General features: G+C 38.6%; 1 protein-coding gene across 5 annotated transcripts in view; it reads left to right on the forward strand.

Annotated features, from left to right (window-relative positions):
* Positions 1 to 5,851, forward strand: part of ATF2 (activating transcription factor 2) — a 48,704-nt gene extending 42,853 nt beyond the window's left edge. For all 5 annotated transcript variants that reach the window (XM_064434386.1, XM_064434390.1, XM_064434389.1 and 2 more), the window contains one exon: positions 3,225 to 5,851. In XM_064434386.1, coding sequence (XP_064290456.1) covers positions 3,225 to 3,451 — 227 coding nt within the window. In that variant the 3' untranslated portion in view covers positions 3,452 to 5,851. The remainder of the gene's footprint in view (positions 1 to 3,224) is intronic.
* Positions 5,852 to 19,086: the final 13,235 nt, after the last annotated feature.

Below are 19,086 nucleotides of genomic sequence, written 5' to 3' on the forward strand. Positions count from 1 at the left end.
TGCTTCTTCAGTGCCTGCAGGCGATATTCACAAAGGACAACTCCCTGGAAAAAAGCATTTCTAGGCTTAGGTCTCTCTGTAGTCCCTGAGTGGCCTGATGAGAATTACCATGAGGCCTCTTCCTTGTTAGTGATGATCAGGGGAATGAAAGGAATTCAGGATCATGTCATTGTTTTTGTACTCACTCCTGTTTTGATGTGGGTGGGTTTTTTTCTTCTGAAGACTGAAATCCCTCCCTCTTTGTTTGCTTACCTTACTGAAAGCTATTGGTAAGCAGTGCTTACTGTGGTGGTAACACAGTTGGCAAGAAGCAAATAGCAGCAATGTTTGGCTACTTCAGAAGGGTACTTTTTAGTATATCCTCAAAAGTCTCTGCCTGTTTTGGTACTCTTTAAATCTTTCCTACAGCCCAGTCTAGCCCACATTGTGTTCCATATCCACAGTGACTTGTTCCTCATGACACAGCCTGTCTAGGAGCTATGTAGCCTTTAGGAAAGTTCATGATGTAGCTCTGTAAATTTTGAGCCTTCTAATATACAGCAAACATTATTTCTGTGAATTAATTTCTAATTTGGACTGTTTTCCTTGATTTGAGGCAAAGCTGGAGAAGCTATTCTTTCTCATTTCTAAGTATTGGTTTGTAGTTTTTGCAAGGATTTATGCTTCCAGTCCAGTTTATTAACATAAATTAGTGTTAGCTCTATGTGTTATATAATCACCTGTTTGCTGTAAGCTCCCCCTCTCTGCCCCCTGGCATCTGGAAACACCTGACTTGTATACATTTGTGTCTTCAGCACAGCATGTTTGTTTATCTGCTTTGTGATATGAATTGTGCATTGGTGGTCATCTCTGTACTCATAACTGTTTGTAGGATCTTCCAGAGCCCATCAAAGTCAGAAAACCAGGCCTTTCTTATGGTCTCTACCGCTGTGATATTATTACAGACATTTCTTTTCAGTTCAGAAATATATGTTAAGGAAGACAGAACAGCGGAAGACCTTTCTCTGGCTGAAAGACAGTGATGTACTTCAACTTCTTTTCTTTGTCGCGTAGCATTTAAAACTAACCATTTTTATTGAGAATGAGGAGGTTTTGGACAACACAGACATCGGGAATCAGCAAAAGAAGCTGATAGGAAGATTGAGATTCATAGGAGAATAACAGCAGTTCTGAAGAGGAGGAGCAGGTGTTACAGCAGGGAGACTGTATTTGATACATGTCATCCCCCTTGCTGCCATTTCATTCTGTCTGAGAAAAAAATATGCTACTCTCATAATTAGTAATGGAGTATTTTTCAGGAAGTGGCACTAGAATTTCTATTTTTAACAAAGTTTGCATGTGTTCCTTCTTGCTTATTTTTACATGAGATCTTGTAGGTCTTGATAGAGGTATGGTAAGGATTATATACTGCTGAATACTTCTAACTGAATTGACACTTGTTCATATTCTTTCTGTTCTTGAATGGGCAAACTCTCCTAAGGGTCACAAATGGCTTTTGGAGCTACCTTAATTTTCTTGCTGTATACAGTTATTATGAAACCTTTGGATATGCAGTACTTGTCAGCAGATCTAGTTCAGTGTCACCAGTATCTGCTTTAATGTTTGAATGGTCTGTTTTTAAAAAGTGCAGGATCTGTAAAACAGTTGGCCTTGTGAAGAAGAGCATTCTAACTTCCAAGCTATTATGTCCATGCTCTTTTAGTGGAGTTGTAGGAGAGATTGCCACCTTGCTCCTGTAGGCAGTATTTCTTAGGAAAAAAATTAGCAGTTTCCTTGCTTACCCATCATTTTTGACCTTACCATTCTTTTCTAGAAGCAGTAATAGAACAGTTGCTCTCAAGCTTTGAAGAGGGCTGCTCAAAGATCTTTATATTGGGGTCTTGACTTGCTAAGTTAGTAAATTTTCTTACCTCAGCTAGCATGTCATATAAACCTCAGTAAAACATAAACTTCATTTCCTTATTGGTTTTTGACACTTAATGTTCCTTTTAGTTGCTGCTGTTATCCTGGCTTTTTGTGATACCACAGCATTGCTTGTCTCCCCATGTTAGTGCCATCCTTTCCCATTGCTTCTCTGAGACACTTCTGAACTTGCAGGCCAATCTCGAGCAAATCGGAAAGGGATTGCAAAGATAAGACTGGAGAAGATCAAGCTTTGTTCCATTGCTTTGATCCCAAGCAATAGTTCCTGCCTGCTTCTGGCTATGTTTGTATCACAGCAGTCAGTAGTAGTTTGAAAGGGACTTCCAGTATTCCACCTGGGTACTGGTTTTGTTCTGTTTATAAAACTGGTGTGAAAAGGACTTGCAAACATTAAGTAGCACAAAATGGTACAAAAAAGTTATAATGAAATTCAGCATTAGTATTTCTATTTTTGAGTGAAAAACAGTAGGATAATTTTTTGATCTTGGTTTTTTAATTTTGAACTCATCTTTTAGTTTGGGAGTGTTTGCATAATACCTTGGCTAACTTCTGCAGCTCTGGAAAAAAGGATGATTTTAGCATCACTAGAATGTCTGTGCAAGAGGGACATTTTAAATCATAATTTTGGAAATTCTAGTTTTGCCCAGTGATTTTTTTTTAACCTGCTTACCCTCTGGCATGGGAAAAACTGGTGTAATTCTGTGGCTAATTCATTTTGGTTATGTGGAGAACACCTGAAATACTCCAGAAATATTTTTTAATCCAGTTTTAACAGTTTATAAGCCTATTGAGGGCGTTTATAAAGTTATGGAACTTCTTTCAGTTAAAAGAACGGGGGCTGAAAGCTTGTAAGCATTGTCCAGTAAATATAGTGGTGTAAGTGATACTTTTGCAGATGTTTTAGTCATGATTGCAAATATTTATAACTGAATGTAGAATTATTCTTGTTTGATTACTAAGCAGACACCACAAATAGCATTTTGTAGTCTGTGAATAATGCTTACTGATGTGAACATGCATCTTTAGAATTAGGCATAGTACCCACTGGCTGATTTACTAGGCAGGAAATTTTAATCATGGCTCTGAAGATGTGAAAATACTCTGGTTTCCTGAATAGTCCATACTGCAGTCTGGTTTTTCTGCTTACAAAGTAGTATTTCCTTTTAAAAAGTGGAAATAAGCTCGTTTTGCAATTTGTGCTGCATTACAGCACGAGTGTTAGTTATTTAGGGGGCGAGTGCTGTTACTGGGAGGAGGCAGTATGAGTTCCAGGACAGAATACATGAGTTGTTGTTGTTCAGCTGCAGATAAAGACGACAGCTCGGAGGACATCTCGGTGCCCAGCAGCCCGCACACGGAAGCGATCCAGCACAGCTCCGTCAGCACTTCCAACGGCGTGAGCTCCACGTCCAAGGCGGAGGCCGTGGCCACCTCGGTGCTCACGCAGATGGCGGACCAGAGCACGGAGCCCGTGCTGTCGCAGATCGTCCTGGCGCCTCCCTCCCAGGCCCAGCCATCGGGAAGTTGATTAAAAACTTGCGTTGCATCAGTTCCTTAGATACACATCTGTGACTTTAAAGGGAAACCAACAACAGACCAATCTCCATCTAGGAGGAATTGTAGCTTAAAATTATTAATTTTTAAAAATCCAACTTAAATTTGGCTTTAACGATTGGCAGGTGGAAATAAGACAGAACACCAGTTCTAGTCTCTTTGCAAAAGACTTTTTTTTTTTAAGTATTAGTTTTACTAGTTATTTTTTTGTGCTTAATGTGTAAAGTGTGTGTACAGTACAATGTGGTTTATTTCATTTTTAATTTGGTATTATTTTAACAAACATTGGGGTGAATTACTGAAGGTCATCCCCAAGACTGTGATAGGAATATTATGTGACATTTTTATACCAAAGTTCTGCATAGTCCCTATTGACTTTGTAAAGTTAGCAAGGTCATAAAGCACTAGGCAAGAGAAAGACAGTAACAGTAAATTTGCTTTTAGTCTTTTTGCCTTTTTGTTGTTTTGCACATTATGAGAGGAAGAACATTGGAAGAAAATCATTTGGGTTTTTTATGTATAGCATTTTGGTTGGCTTTTAACTGTTGGGGTCTTTAATTTGTTTAATAGGGCCAGTACAGTATATGAGATACAGTACTTATGCACATACCAATCCTAGATGAGGATCATTACTAAATAGATTTGATTTTTTTTTTTTTAAATTGATGTCACGTGGGGGTTTTTTCCCCACTCCAACACTTGATTCTGGTGGGAGGAGAGCTTTAATTCTCCAGTCAGAATAGATAACTATAACCACCCCTTGTTGCTAGGCTGAAACCAGTAAGCATATTGTAAAATACAGGGTTATCAAATATGGAATACTTGTTATTCCAAAGTAGGTTGATATTTTGTGGATTTTTGAGTCGCAGACTAAGGAGTTTACTCATGGTTTTGGATGCCAGAAAAGCCTAAAATCCTTCTTCAGACAACTCGACTTTTTTTTGTCATTGTCTTGTATTTGCAAGCTAACTTGTACTTAATTCTTGTGTAAGCACTGTCATCTTTTAGTAGCAAAAATTTTGATACCTTTCTTGTGGAAAAAAAAAAAAAAAATCAGTATCTACCGTATCTTGGAAACAATGTAATTATAATGTGGTGTGTGTGGTGTGTGTGTGAGAATGGTTCAGTAGTTAATGCCAGCAGTCTTTTGCTTGAATGTTTAAAGATGCCTTCAATGTGATGCTGGCTGATAGGTGATTGCAGTTTTAAAATGTTACTTACTGTGCGAACTTGGATAACTAACATTCCATGATGTAGTTTGTTTCTGATGAGATGATTGTAGGTACACTTTTTCTCATTATCCAATCATCTGTAGGATACTGAGTTTTTTAAATGTGCCATTATCTATTTTGATTCTGTACTCATGTTCAAAATACAGTACAATATTTTACAATAGATTAAGTTGTTTTAAAAAAAGTAGATGTGTGCTTTCAGGTCGGAAAACTTTGTATAATAGCAAAAACAGATGCATAGTAGCAACTGGCAGTAAAGCAGGATTCCATTATGTATATAACAAAGATTTAATGCATTTATAATGGGTTGTGTAGTTCATTTGCTCTTCCTTCTCCACACTATACCATGCGTTTTTTAAGTGTCAGTGCCATCAGATTTCTATTTGGTTCAGTTTTAAATCTAAAAATGTAATTGATTCACGGGAAAATATAATTTCTGCAATATATATACAACCATACTGTAATGAAAACTGGACAAAAAAGTATCTAAGTCATATATGTATCATTGCAGGGCTTTAAGCATGAAAATATTAGGGAATTTAAATATTTTGTATTTTAAAACTAAGAAAGTTGTGTTGATAACCTCATGTGTTTAAAAGTCTTACTTTCCCAATTTCAAGATAAAAAGCTGTAACAGTTATTGAACGTTTCCAGGATGGTTAAATACAATGGACCTCTTGCGAGAAAGAAATGAATTGCAAAGGCACAAAATGTGAATTCTGCAAGAAAGCTCTACAGTCACTTTTCATTGTAGTTTTGGTGGACTAGATGCGGCCTCATTGATCATACTATAATTTGCCCTCCTAAACACAAAGGCTTTTAAATCATATAAGTGGAGTTTTTTTATAACAAAACTGTTGCGCTTGTAAAATAAGTCTACATAAGTGTATAGGAGATGTGTAAACAGTTAATGAATTTAACAATGAGGCTGGAAAAAGAACCATTAAAATCTGTGTTCAGCAAATAGAGAAAAGGTATTAGCCGTACTACCATGGATTCCGTTTTGAGACGTTGTCACACTACTTCTGTACTTAGCATTTTGGGTCTTTACATTTGACATGTTTCACAAACTGTACTGTTTTCTTTTATGTGCAGTTTGCATGAGTAAATCATCAAAGAGAATAAAATCTATCTTTAAGTTATGTTCCTATTTTAATGAAATTATAATTGTTCTAAAAGGCCGCACTGTCTTCAGACTTCTTTCTTCATCTTTCCAATTATTAGCCTTTTTTCTGGAAGTCATTACTGTAATGTCAAAGTAATGTTATGTAAATGAGAACACGTATGTTTCCTGAGAAAATAAGGTAAATACCATTGCTCTGCAGCTGAGCTCCAGCAGCTGCTGAGGAACAAGCATTGTATCATTAGTTCCAGGAGCCCAAGGTAATCCGCAGATAAATGAGTTCATAAACATAGCTTGGTGATCCCAGATGTTGCTCAGCCATTCCTGGGTGCCTTGAGTTCCATAGCAAAAGTACTGTGTGTAATCAGAATTTCCACTTAACTTCCAGTTATTTTAATCTTATTTCAATATACATGAAGCCAGAAATAACAGCTGTAATCAAATAAATGGCTCACAGTTGTGTTGTCAAGGGTTCAGAAAAAATCATGCCCTCACACCTGATGTTTAGAATAGTAAAAATGGTTTGGGCTTATTTATGGATGTTGGAAACATGTGTGGAATGCCACATTCTGTTATCATTTGAAAAGCTTGTGCCAGAGCCCCAGTGCAGAGGCTTTGGAGGAAACAAAAGAGTAAAGTTGCTGTGTGTCTGTATTTGTTCCATGATGGACCAAATGAAGTGAAGGTGCACGCAACTTTTAACCCATATAAGAAACCCAATATAAGAAAAATGTGTAAGGCCTCTCTTGCATTGTTATATTCTTCTTCTGGCTATGAGTTGTGCTGGTGACTCCAAGGGAACAAAAGGCTGTATAACAGGGGTACTTGGAGTGAGGGGTGAGAGCCAGCCCACTTCTTAATGTGTGTGCCATAAAAAGACCCAGGTTTCTATCTTAATTATCCAATCTAAGTAAGGGATTTTTTCTGTTTGCAATGTTAAAAGTGGCTGGGTCTCTAAAAGGAATATATTACGCCGAGAGAAGGGGATGACAGAAGTGTGGGATGAACAGTGATTTCAGCTACCTGAATTGCAGGAGTAATTTGCTTAGAGACAGACACAAACATTTTAATTGGTCATCATAAATGATAATGAGGAGAAAGCATAGTGAAATTAAGTGCATCCTAATAAAGTAAGGTATGTTAAATTGCACTGAAGGAAACTTGAGCAATGCTTCTTGACATGATTAATATACTCATGACAATGTGTCTAATGAAGGCTGTTTGCATTTATATGCTGCCTGTTGCTTCCCTCAGTAGAGACATAATTGGAACTGTGCTCATTTACACTGCAGAACAGTCAGTGTAAGATTGGTTTGCAGTAGTCTTTACATCTGTCTTTAACCATTGTAGCAAAAATAGCACAGGTAAGATTTATTTAACCCGTGTTGTATAACACTGTGTAGGGTTGGTTCGGCTGATTTATCATGAAATTTTCAGTTTCATATTCTTCAGTGGTAACTCTCCTTATAATTTTAGGGTTTAAAGTGACTCTTTTTTTTTCCCCTTTTATTTTTTCCTTCCTGTATGGAATGTAGGATTATGACCTTTCTTTTTCTTTACTTTCTTCCTTTTCAAAATATATTTCTTTGTGTGACAAACCCCAGAAAGTGCTTATAATATTTAATGTGGAATTCTTTATTTTTTCATATTGCTTCCTTCTCAGTTGTGTTAACCCTCTATAGCAAACTTGCATTTCTAGAAATCAGAAAAGGAATTTCTGCACACTTTGTACCTTGTCTTCAGCTAAAATAGATAGGAGAAGCTTATGTTACCTTGATATTTACATCTTCCTAGCTAAGCTACATTATACAATGTATATTAGGTATGGAAGGTCTTTGGAGTGTTACAAAAGATTTCATTACAGTAGCTGTGCACAACTAATGAGTGCAGATTGTATGCTGAGGACTTCATAACTCTGCAAAGTGCAACGTTCTCCAAATAAGAGTTTCAACTTCCTAGGTGTGGGGTGAGTTATCATCTAATCATATGGCTGTCAGTAGAACAAGAAGATGCATAACCTGATCCAGTTTTTGTAATTTGTGCCCTTTAAAAACTTTATCTCTCTTCTATTACCATTTTCTATAATGATGTATATTGTCATAAGCACTTTATCCTGTTCATTTTTGGGGGAAGAGGAAGCATATGAGAGAAGGTTCTTAGAGAAACTACCTGTAACTTAATTTAGTGGGGGATGAATCATTAATCTGAAAAGTGTTGTAAAATCATTATGCAAGGACGATCATAATTTTTAGTCCATAGGTAAAGAGACAGTAGCTTAAGCTGCATAGACTGACTAAAATGATAACAAGCGTAAAAAGTGCAGAATAGCTTGAAGCAAAGAACAGGAGTCATTCTAGGAACTCTTCTTTGGTTTTATTACCAACAGCAGAAGCAGAGCAGGGCAGAGAGGGGCCGGATTTGTAAGCACCTTGGGCAGCAGGGCCTGCTGATACTCAGTTTGCAATTAAGGAGCTTGAAGGAGAGTACCCTGGCTTAGGGAGGACTGTCAGTGCCGGGCTGAGAGAGCTTCAGGAATGAGGCCGTGCCAGGGAGAGCTTTCAGAGAAACAGGATTGCAGGTAGCCAGGTTTTCCTCACCTCACTCTTGCTTGTGGCTATCTCCGTATATCAAAGTACAAGCATGAGCTATTACAGCTCCTTTCACACCATCTGTGCCCAGGTGGGTGGAATGTGCTGAAAGCTGGTCTGATGGCTGTGTTTAGCTACCTGAAAGATGAAAGTTAAGGGTATTTTTTTCCTACTGCCTAAAATGTTCCTGCTCTTGTTTTGCTGCAAGCTAATACTGGCACGGTCCTTGAATAGTATTTCCCTCCCTTAAGCTGAATCACTTGCTCTAGACCATTACAGGAGGCAAAAAATACTGCCTTTGAGAAACAACTGCGCTGCTGCATTGTATTAACTGAATGATTTAAAAAAAAGCCTACTAATTTGCTTATGTTTAAAAAGAAAATAGGAAAATATATCTGTCCTGCATCTGGGATTCTAATCAGGAGAAAAAGGAGATGAGCAAGAAGAGAACCAGCCCTCTGCCTTAGCAGCAAACAAAATAAACTGAGAAAATGAAACTGAGGGGGGAGACGTCTGCACCAAGAAGGTGCTGCATTTCACTGCTCAATTATAGCAGCCCTTTCCTCAGACACAAAGATGCATTCTGTTTCTTCCAAATGTTTACAGTGATGTTAGAAATGTTTTGATCTCACTTGAGGTAAGTAGTATAAACATCCTGTTATTCATAATGCTGTGTTGAGAAAGATACTCTTAAAGGTGATATAATGTATAGTGCAGTCATTCTGGCTGTCTGTAAAATGCCAAGACTTTATAGTCAGCCTGGCTATGATTAGAAAACAAGCAAAAGGCTAATATTTCAGTCTTCTTGCTTTCTGTCCTTTCTTTCAGGCAGAATTGCTGTAGAGGGCTAATGATTTCTGCTGAAAAATTGCATAACCCTTGTAAATACCGAGGAGATGCTGTCTGTTTCACTGGATGACATTTTGAGCACTTGCTCATTTTGTTGACTATTTAATGGCTCTTAAGCTATGAAGTTTACAATTTACGACTTGAATACATCTGTGAATATGCAAAACATTTCTTTTTTCCTGTATCTAACTATTTACCCAAACTTTTTAGAGTCCTGATTCTAATAGGAGTTTACTCTTTTTTAAATTATGCGGCACTCTTTTGAGTGCTGTGTAGGAAGGTTGCTGGCCCCAGAGCCTTGAGCTCTGTTCCCAGTCACCATACAAGCAGAATACTGTTTCTGAGTTGACTGCAGGCTTGTATTTGTCACAGCACTGGCTTCTTGGGATGGAAACACATTATACTGACTGGGATGCTTCCCTTATGTTGTAAGTACCAGTTTGTTATATAAATTCTGTACATTTCCTTGTTACATTTCCTTGTTACTGGCACAGTTCTTTCGTTTCAAGCAAGAAATTCACAATCTTTACCCGCTCTGGTAATTTCATGTCTAGTTTAGGTTTTGTTGTTGTTTTCACATATTGGATAAGGGCACACACCCCTCCCTCATGGAAATGCACTTTATAATGTGCCAGGCACCCGGACGTGTTCTGGAGGGTGCATAAGTCCCACAGGTCTTGTCTGTTGAAGAAAATGTCAGAGTTAGATTGTTACAAACTTTCACAAATTGAAAACTTTTCAGTTTCACATCTGCTGATTTATCTAGTCCAGTTTATATTGATAGAGAATAGTACTAAGCTAAATTTAAACTAAAAAAATATGCAGGTATATAATCACTAAGGCTATATAAATCTGTTTAAAGTGTTGCAACATGCAATTTTGTAAAATAATTCACTTAAAGCAGCTTTCGTACTTTCCCAACTTCAAAGAAGCTTGTGTCTTTTTTTATGAAGAAGTGAGGATTAATTTTATCTTAGTGAAGTAAGGTTCCTTCTACAATGAGTCTTTCCTAAGCAAGTTCGAGAGCGGGATCTGATTTAGCCACTGCTAATGACCATCAGTGCTTCTGTCAGTAAACATAATTCAGTCAAAGAAAATTTGAGCAGTGCACAGACTTGCTGTGCATCATCAGGTACAGTCTCCTTACTCCTGCTGCAGAGTAAGGGAAATACTCCTGCTTGGTTTAATCTGACACAGAGGTTTACAAATGCCAAACAATGTTGTATTAAACAATGCCACCTACATGTCACCCCAGGTTGTACCCAGCAGAGCTTCATTGCACCTCTGGGTGGGATACATCGTACCCTGTGGAGATTAAAAATGTAAATCATCACAGCTTGTACAAGCTGAAACTAAAATGAAACACAGAAAAGTATAATATTAATAAGTGAATGTTATTAAATTATTATTTCAGCTCTCTTCCTGAATGGAAACTTTTTTATACTGCAATCTGTTTTAAGGGTTTATCCAAAAATAACACTGGAAATACTGTATATAGTTACTGGAGCAGGGAGTTTCTGGCAGATTTCCATGGCATGCTCAAAGTCTGTGACTTGGGCTACATTTGTCTTTCATTTAAAGTGTGGAAGAGATTTTTGGTAAGTGCTGACAACAGCTCAAACCCCTACCTACTGAGTGGAGGGCTGAAGAGTCTCAAGCTATAGTAAAATAAACAGGATTTATCAATCTGCAAACGAAATGTCTTCTGTTAGTAATGTTTTGCTTACAAGACAATGGATAATAGATTATTAGAATGAAGTAAGTAATTTCATTTTGTACTGTTTCCTGCTGTGTGTAACAATCCCAAACCTGTGCGTTTCTGGTTTCTCAGGAACAAAATGCCATCTAGTGGTAACTACTGGATATTTTGAGCAAATGCGTTTTTTATATTGACACCAAGTTTTCATTTTTTTCCCCGGTATTCTACACTTTACAGCACATTAAGGTTTTGAGAGAAGAAGACAGAGTTCGAGGGAAGGTGCAGCAGGGACACCACGCTGCCCAGCTGCTTGGGAGCTCTCTTTCTGCCTCTGCAACTGGCCTCAGGCAGGTCAGGGAGGATTCCCCTGCCAAGGGTTGGAAAAAATTTCGTACCTAGTTGGTAGCCTCACCTTACTGTTACTTGTTACTAAAATACAATTTGGCCATCACTGTATCAAAAGAGCTGAAAGCCACCTCTGCTTCCCTGACTGCTCATCTGTCTCTTCTGGTAGGAGGCTTTTCCCTCTGGCTTGTTGTTATCCAAGGAGATAGGGGAAGCCATCCCTTCTGCTCTTCTTATGAACTACCAGGGACCAGTATAAGATTCTCCATGACATAGTTTGCCTCCTTGACTCCTCAGAGTAGAATATAAACTCTAAAAAAATTTTAAAACTAAAATTTGGCCTCTAGAATAGATTCCTGAAAAAGTAACAGCTATAAACTGCCTTTTAGAGTTGAATAACAGACTTTATTTGTACAGCAAGAAAAAATAAGAGAAATAAAACTTTATGGTTCTATTTAAATATATTCATAAGTGTAAATAAGGCATAGGAGCCTGCAAGTGATATGAGCCCACTGATGGAGATAGTCTGGCTTTATATCTGGAGCCAACTGAAGACAGCTCTGCAGTGTTTCATCTTTCTATGGGTTTGCACTTCTTTGTGACAGGGGTTGTGTTGCTTATGGATCTGCTTTCTCCATGCAGTGTTTGAATTCCTGCATCCATGCTGCCCTATTCCATTGCACCATGCTGGCAGCAGCAGTTGCCAGGGCTGTAGTCAGAGAGTCTCTGAGATGTGTTCTGCAGGCTGGTGCAGAAATCTAATCTGTCCCCCTGACGTCACTGTAGAAGTCTCTGAAGATGGCATGACATCAGTTTGGTGGGCTGGGAAGGAGTTTGTGGATGGGTAAAGAAATCCTTAACCTTGACTCTTGTTTTGTATGGTATTTGAGTAAACTGCAGCAGACTAAAGCACCTGGTTTGCAAGGGCACTCAGAGCACAAGTCAGTGAAAGGGTCATCTGAGAGTGTGGGCTGCTCTGTGCTCGCTGCTGTTGCTGTGATGCAGCACTCGTGCTCCTCTGTCCCTCTGGAGTGCTGCTGGTTGTTTTCCTAGACACTGGCATTGGCCAACAGCCAGTGCAGCTGCAGAGAAAGAGGAGGGAGTAGAAACAGGACCAGAGCAATGCTGGTTTCGTGGGAGTAAATTGTCATGGAAGCACATTTAAGTGCAGAACAAAAAGAGTTTGGGGAGATTGGCAAATGCAGTCTGAAAAGCACCAACAAATCTGTCTTGTTTGTGCTTGCTAAAAATAGATGAGGAAATCCCTAGATCTGGGACAATTTCTTAAAGCTAGAATAGTGCCTTTCTCTGAGAAACGACTGCAGTCTTGCAGCTGTTACAGCTGCATCTGCCCTTCAGTGTCAAGTTTTCAGAGCAGCAGGGTGCTTTAAGGAGGCTATGATTCTCCACAGTCAGAAGGAAGGCATTCTGTTGTGCACACAGTAAAGAAATGTTAAGAGCAAGTAGCCTTGTTATCAAGCCTTGAAACAAAGGAGAAGGAATAGGGAAAAAAACTGTTCAGTAATGATCCACCTGAACTTTGCTGTTCAGGTTTTCTGTTTTCTGCTTTTGAAGCTGTTTATCTCCAGACAAAAACAAGTGAAATAGAATGTCGTGCCTACCCAATGTTTTTAATTCCTTCAAAGAACTGGGCAGAATGCAGGCAATGTTACTTCCAGTGTTTTAGTGGAGATTTTTGTCTTTATATGGCTAATGGTTATATGTTGTAAGGAGGAAATTATTTTACTATTGTGTAACGTTATTATCTGGATTATTGCTTTTGATTTGAGCACTCAGACAATAAACTGATAGGATTTTTTTGGCCCTTGTTACCCTTGAACAGTTTAGGACACATTTGTCATGAAAATGCATCCACGTGGGAGCAGAAAGGAGAGCAGCTTTCCCGTGGGGGCCCAAGAAGCTGTTGTCTGACAACAAGCAGCAAAGTGGCAGCTGAAATGTTGCTGCAATGCCCACAGAAATGCTGAGGCCTGGGTGCCTCTGCTCCTGCAATATTGCACAGGGTTTGCCAAAGAGTTTTGCTTGGTTGTGGCTTTTCAAAATGTAATTTCTTCATTTTTTGGCCTTTAAGAAAAAAAAGAAAAAACAAACCCAAACCTCTTTGGAAAGTGCTTCCCTTATCAGTGGCTCGTTGGTGCAGATAAACTCTGAATTCTGAAGTCATTGTGTTTGCACTAAAAGCATTGCTATCATATCTCTGTGTTGAAAACCACTAGAAACTGAGTGTGGGAAGGACTCAACCAGGAATTAGTTTTCTGTATATGTCCTTGATTGAGGATTGCATGATTTTACAATGGAATACATGAGGTTGAATTCCAGATCTGAGCTTGGTGTAGTGATGTGCAAGTCAGGTTGCAAGATCAGTTTTCTCTGATTTTGTTTAAAATAAAATTTCTGCTTGCACAGCTGAAAAATTGCAAAGTCTTAGTAATAGTCTAGTTTAGTTTTGATTTGCTAAGGGGCTTTCCACGTGTCTTGGTTTACAATAAGCAAAACAGGCACCACTATGGGATGTAATTATTTTATTATTAAAGAAAGGGGAAATAATGTGGGTTTTTTCTGTCTTCCTTCTTTCCTCCTCCCCCAGAAAAAAAAACAAAACAGTGGCATCAGGTACAGGAAAGAGAGACTCCTCTCTGTGTGGGTGACACAGTAAATAACGTATTTTGGCACAATTAAGGGCTAAGAAGGCATCAGGTAATTCTCTCCTTTCACAAGGAATCTTACTGTTGTAAACTTACAGTTTACTAAAACTATTGTGATACTTGTAGATAAATTAACGAATAGTGAAAAACTTCAAATCCTAATTAAATCCCACTATTACTTCCAGGAATGGTTTATCTCCGCTCCAGGAATACTTGATTTGAACAGCTTATTTAACAGGAAGAGCTATTGATCCCTTCAATAACACTTTAGAATCATTAAGATGAAAAACTTTAATCTCCTTCAGCTCTTTGAAGTTGCTTTGGTTAATGTCATCTCTCTGCAACGCTGAAGAGCTAATGATGTTCTTGAAAGATATTCCAACATTATTCTCTTGCCTTTTGTGCCCTGCTGCCATTACCTGGCTGCTCACAGGGTTAGCTGTGCAGTAAAGCAGGGAGGTACCAGTAGTGCATGTGCTTGCCTGCTCACTTTGGAAGGTTTTATATTCTCCTTCTAAAGTCTTCCTGGTGGAAGTAAACACATGTATCTGAGATTTTTTTTTAACTTCTAATTAGTGATTCTGTGCTTCTGCTATCTCAACATTTTGAGGCTTGGACGCAGAAGTATCTTCAAGTCATTAAATTTCATTCTACAAAGGCCCTTGATAATGTGATTGCATCTGTCTATACAGCAGAAAATTCTCACTGTTTCTAGACTTAATTTCTTATTTATTTTTCTAAACAGTTACAAAAAATTCAACTTCAAATCTGATATTGTTTGTCTTACCAGGGCCCAGACACCCTTGTTCATGTGAATTGCATTACTGAGCCTTAAAATATCTCTAAATATTTCATGTGATCTGAATCATGGACACTGTCTCAAAGAACACTAAATATTGCAGAAGGTGCAACCCTCTCTGAGAAGCAAGTTGGGATAGCTAATACCCTCATTAAAAACATTATTTTTGACTGGCTTGAGTAACACATACATTGGCTTGTCGAGGAATGTAAAATTACTTTGAGGGACTGATACTAGAAAATCAAATAATTGCACCAAGAGTGTGTTGGTTCTATACAGCACTTCAGAATTGCTGAATTGTTATGAGAAGGTTCAATTTCTTTAAAAAATCCTCAGATCCATCCAGGAGGTCTAGAAGTGGGTCTGTAGTTCTAGAAGGCTCAAATGATTGCAGGCAGAGCCACTGCCAGTTCTGTGGCACAGCTCATGGCTCCAACTAGGAGATCATCACTCAGCGTTAAAGGCATTTTGAAAGATGGGACTAGAATATCTTGCAGGGTTTTATGTTTTTTGATGGCTAGCTTAGTTTTTAGTGATTATGGATGAAATTATAGTCGTAACAGTTTATTCCTATGACTGTTTTGCCAGGGGCTTGCCTTCTGTTTTTAACTTGCAATTACCATGCTTTTTTCCAAATATACACAAGCACTACTGCAACTAATGCTTAACATGAATTTCTAAGCATGGTATAAAAACAAAATATTATGAAAATTAAATAGAAGGTATAAGCTGCATTTTATAGCCAGTATAAACACACTTGGATGTTTTATAGCCATCAGTATTATCTCCTTTGACACTTGATGCTTGTCCTTAGGAGACAGAAAGCAGAAACTTCCTGGAATTTCTTTAATTAGCCTGTTCATTTCACTTAATAAAACAAGAAATCAAAACCATATTGTGTTTCTTACACAGGATTCTTAGAAAATGTAACATAAAGTATGTAGCTCTTATATCTGAGCAAAAGTGCAATCAATTTTGAGATTTCCTGGTATTTTAATAATTTTGTTACTGATTTCACATTAGAAGTCTAGGCTTATGGGATATGCCAGTAAGTGTGCACATGAGCAATACGAAAGCTCATAAAAATTCTGGTGTTAAAGTGTATTCAGAGCAGCTGCAAATAGGGAAAAAAACCAAACAAGCCCTTTGCAATTATAAATAGTTTTGATACTGTTAGCTCTAAAGATCACCTGGAACCTGCTTCAGAGAAATGCTGTGCATGTCAGCATCAAAGTTTAAGATCATGCTACACAGGTAGCACTAACTATATCCTATGCACAGTACCTGTTTTATGATGTAATTCTCACACATTTATGCTCATCTAGGAAATCCAATTAAGTGCAGTCATGATGTAAAATCCTTAAGAATTCTTTCATGAAGGACTTTATTCAGGAAACACAGGCAAGAAGGAGCTTTTTTCCTTTGATGCACTTCCATTCAAAAACGGCATAATTTCTCCTAACATCAGTCTAAACACATAACAATCTTTAGATTTCAAGTAAACAGTATTAGTTTAGTTTTAAAATTAACACTGTGCTTGTGTGCTTTTCCCATTAGATGTTATGGCATTCACTTCTACTGTAGCCAGGAAAAAAACATCCACATCTAAAGGTTGTCCTTGTCACCTATTTCTGTTGAATATTTTTTCATGACCCAGAGAGCCAAAAGCAGATGTGTTCAGCCCATTTTTCCTTTCACTGATGTACACCACATCCCAAGATGCTCTAAGCTGTGGGAACACAGTGCAAGTCTTGTGGATCAGGATAAGATGCCAAATGTGAGTATCTGATGTGGTAGTTGTGATTTTGTGATTTAAAACAGGAGCAGTGGTGGATGTTATACACATCTCCCTTTCTTCAGCAATGATCAGAAAATGCAAGATGCAAGTTCTTCCTAACAGCTGTTATTTTGCTAGTCTGTACACTGCGGATAAAAGGAAAAAAAAAAAAAAACCTCAAAAATCTACAGACTAGGACAGATCCTAGTAAAACACTGCTAATGTCAGATTTGCAAAATTTGTTTGTAGCTGCTGCAGTTGATGCAGGATTCTCTTTCCCTCTATGCCTGCACAGTGTTTGGTATTATCAGTCTTAAATGATTTTGCCATTAATAATAAACAGCAGCATCCAAAAGAGAGGCTCAAATGGCAGTTCTGTCATCAAAGGGAGAAAGATTATCCAAAATGCTGGCAATGTGCAATGGCTGTTCTGGGTTTCATAATAGGCCTGATGTTATATTCAAATCACTGTCATCTACATAAATATTAATTATAACTAGCAAGCTGGCTGGTCAGCCTTCAAACTTTTTATTGATGACTTTTAAATTAGCTAAAATAATTGAATTTATCTTACTGAACAAGAGGCAGAAATCTGCCTTGCTGTTTTCCGAGGAATAAATGTTCCATTGCAAATACTGTGAACTCCAAATCCAGCCCTTGGCCACTTCCCTGCCTGCCCCAAAAACTTCCAGCAATTACACATTAAAAGCTAAATTAAATTCTGCACGTAACAAGGCTTCTACAAATGCTGTTTTCCTCCTGTCAAGGGGATCTGTAGCAGGAAGACACTAACTGTGATAAGATGCTACCCCTATTCATCAGGTAACATCTCACCATGTCTTCACTTTTACTGCTTCCCATTAATACAGGACAGCTTTAATTTATGGTGGGTTGGGGGTTTTTTCCTTCACACAACATTATATTTACTAGCTGGGAACCTGTTTTTACAGTTGTGTATAAATCTTTAAAAATGTCAGTGATTAATTTTAAAATCTCATTTATCACTATATGATTAGTGCATTAGTTAAGGTTTGAAGAATAAATGTCAAGTAATTAGAAGCAATTTTGTACCAGACTCTCAGACAAGGTGATGGATCACAGAAAAGTCACTGGAAAATAGGCCACTGGACTCATGGTGCTCAGCACCCAGAGAAAGACAGCAAAAGGAGAGGAGCCAAAATAAAAAAAAAAACCTAAACACTAGAAACCAATCCCAACCCCAGCGATGATATTTTACATTAATAATGAAGCTGTAGTAACTGAGTACAGTTTCTAAAGAACATTGAGATTTGAAAGATGAGGCAAGAAACCTTTGAAAGACAATGAGAAGGCCAGAAAATAGCATGTTACACATTTATTTCTCTTCTGGAGCCTTTATCCTTGAGGCACACTTTGTAATACACCCGCAAATATTCCTACCAGGTGGCAAATACAGTGGCACCTTTGCTACACAAAGTGATGCTTGCAAGGGAGGGCTTTTCAAGGGCTAAAGATCCAGGGAAACAAAACACCAAGCTCATCCTTGCTGCCATTTAAACCAAGGCCGTGCTCACCGAGGTTCTCTTTTGTTCTCTCTCCCCTGCGAAAGAGCAAACCTGTGAGCTGGGGTCTCCAGGAAGGAAGAGCCCCTCCGGCCAAAAGCGCCAGGTGGGAGCTGTGCCGGCCGCTCCGAGCATCCGCATTTCCTCCCGCGGTGCCTGTGCACGGCACAGCCACGGGGGCTGGGGCTCGGGGAGCTCCTGCTCTTTGCTAATGAAATTCCCAGAGTTGTAGTTAAATCATTGTTATCGCTTGTGCAGAAGATGTGCTGCCTTGATAAGGCATTACGTAATTTTAAGATAATGTTGTTATTAAAGAGATATCTCCGTGAGGATTTCAGGTCCATTCAAAAGCAGGATGTGGTGGCAGGGACCTTTGCCTGGTGAATTTTGGGCTAATGGTTTTTTCTGCTTTGCACCTTTGATTTGTCCCTGCTGTGCTGAGGCTGCCGGCCCTTGTAAAGGCAGAGGTGCCATGGGTAAATGTACAGATGTGCCATGGGTAAATGGTGCAGATGTGCCATGAGTAAATGTACAGATGTGCCATGGGTAAATGTACAGAGGTGCCATAGGTAAATGTACAGATGTGCCATGGGTAAATGTACAGATGTGCCACGGGTAAATGTGCAGATGTGCCATGGGTAAATGTACAGAGGTGCCATAGGTAAATGTACAGACGTGCCATGGGTAAATGTACAGATGTGCCATGGGTAAATGGTGCAGATGTGCCATGAGTAAATGTACAGATGTGCCATGGGTAAATGTACAGAGGTGCCATAGGTAAATGTACAGATGTGCCATGGGTAAATGTGCAGATGTGCCATGGGTAAATGTACAGATGTGCCACGGGTAAATGTGCAGATGTGCCATGGGTAGGTGCACAGATGTGCCATGGGTAAATGTACAGAAGTGCCATGGGTAAATGTACAGATGTGCCATGGGTAAATGGTGCAGATGTGCCATGAGTAAATGTACAGATGTGCCACGGGTAAA

This window comes from Passer domesticus, chromosome 10 (assembly GCF_036417665.1).
Source record: "Passer domesticus isolate bPasDom1 chromosome 10, bPasDom1.hap1, whole genome shotgun sequence".
In the NCBI taxonomy this organism is placed as follows: domain Eukaryota; kingdom Metazoa; phylum Chordata; class Aves; order Passeriformes; family Passeridae; genus Passer; species Passer domesticus.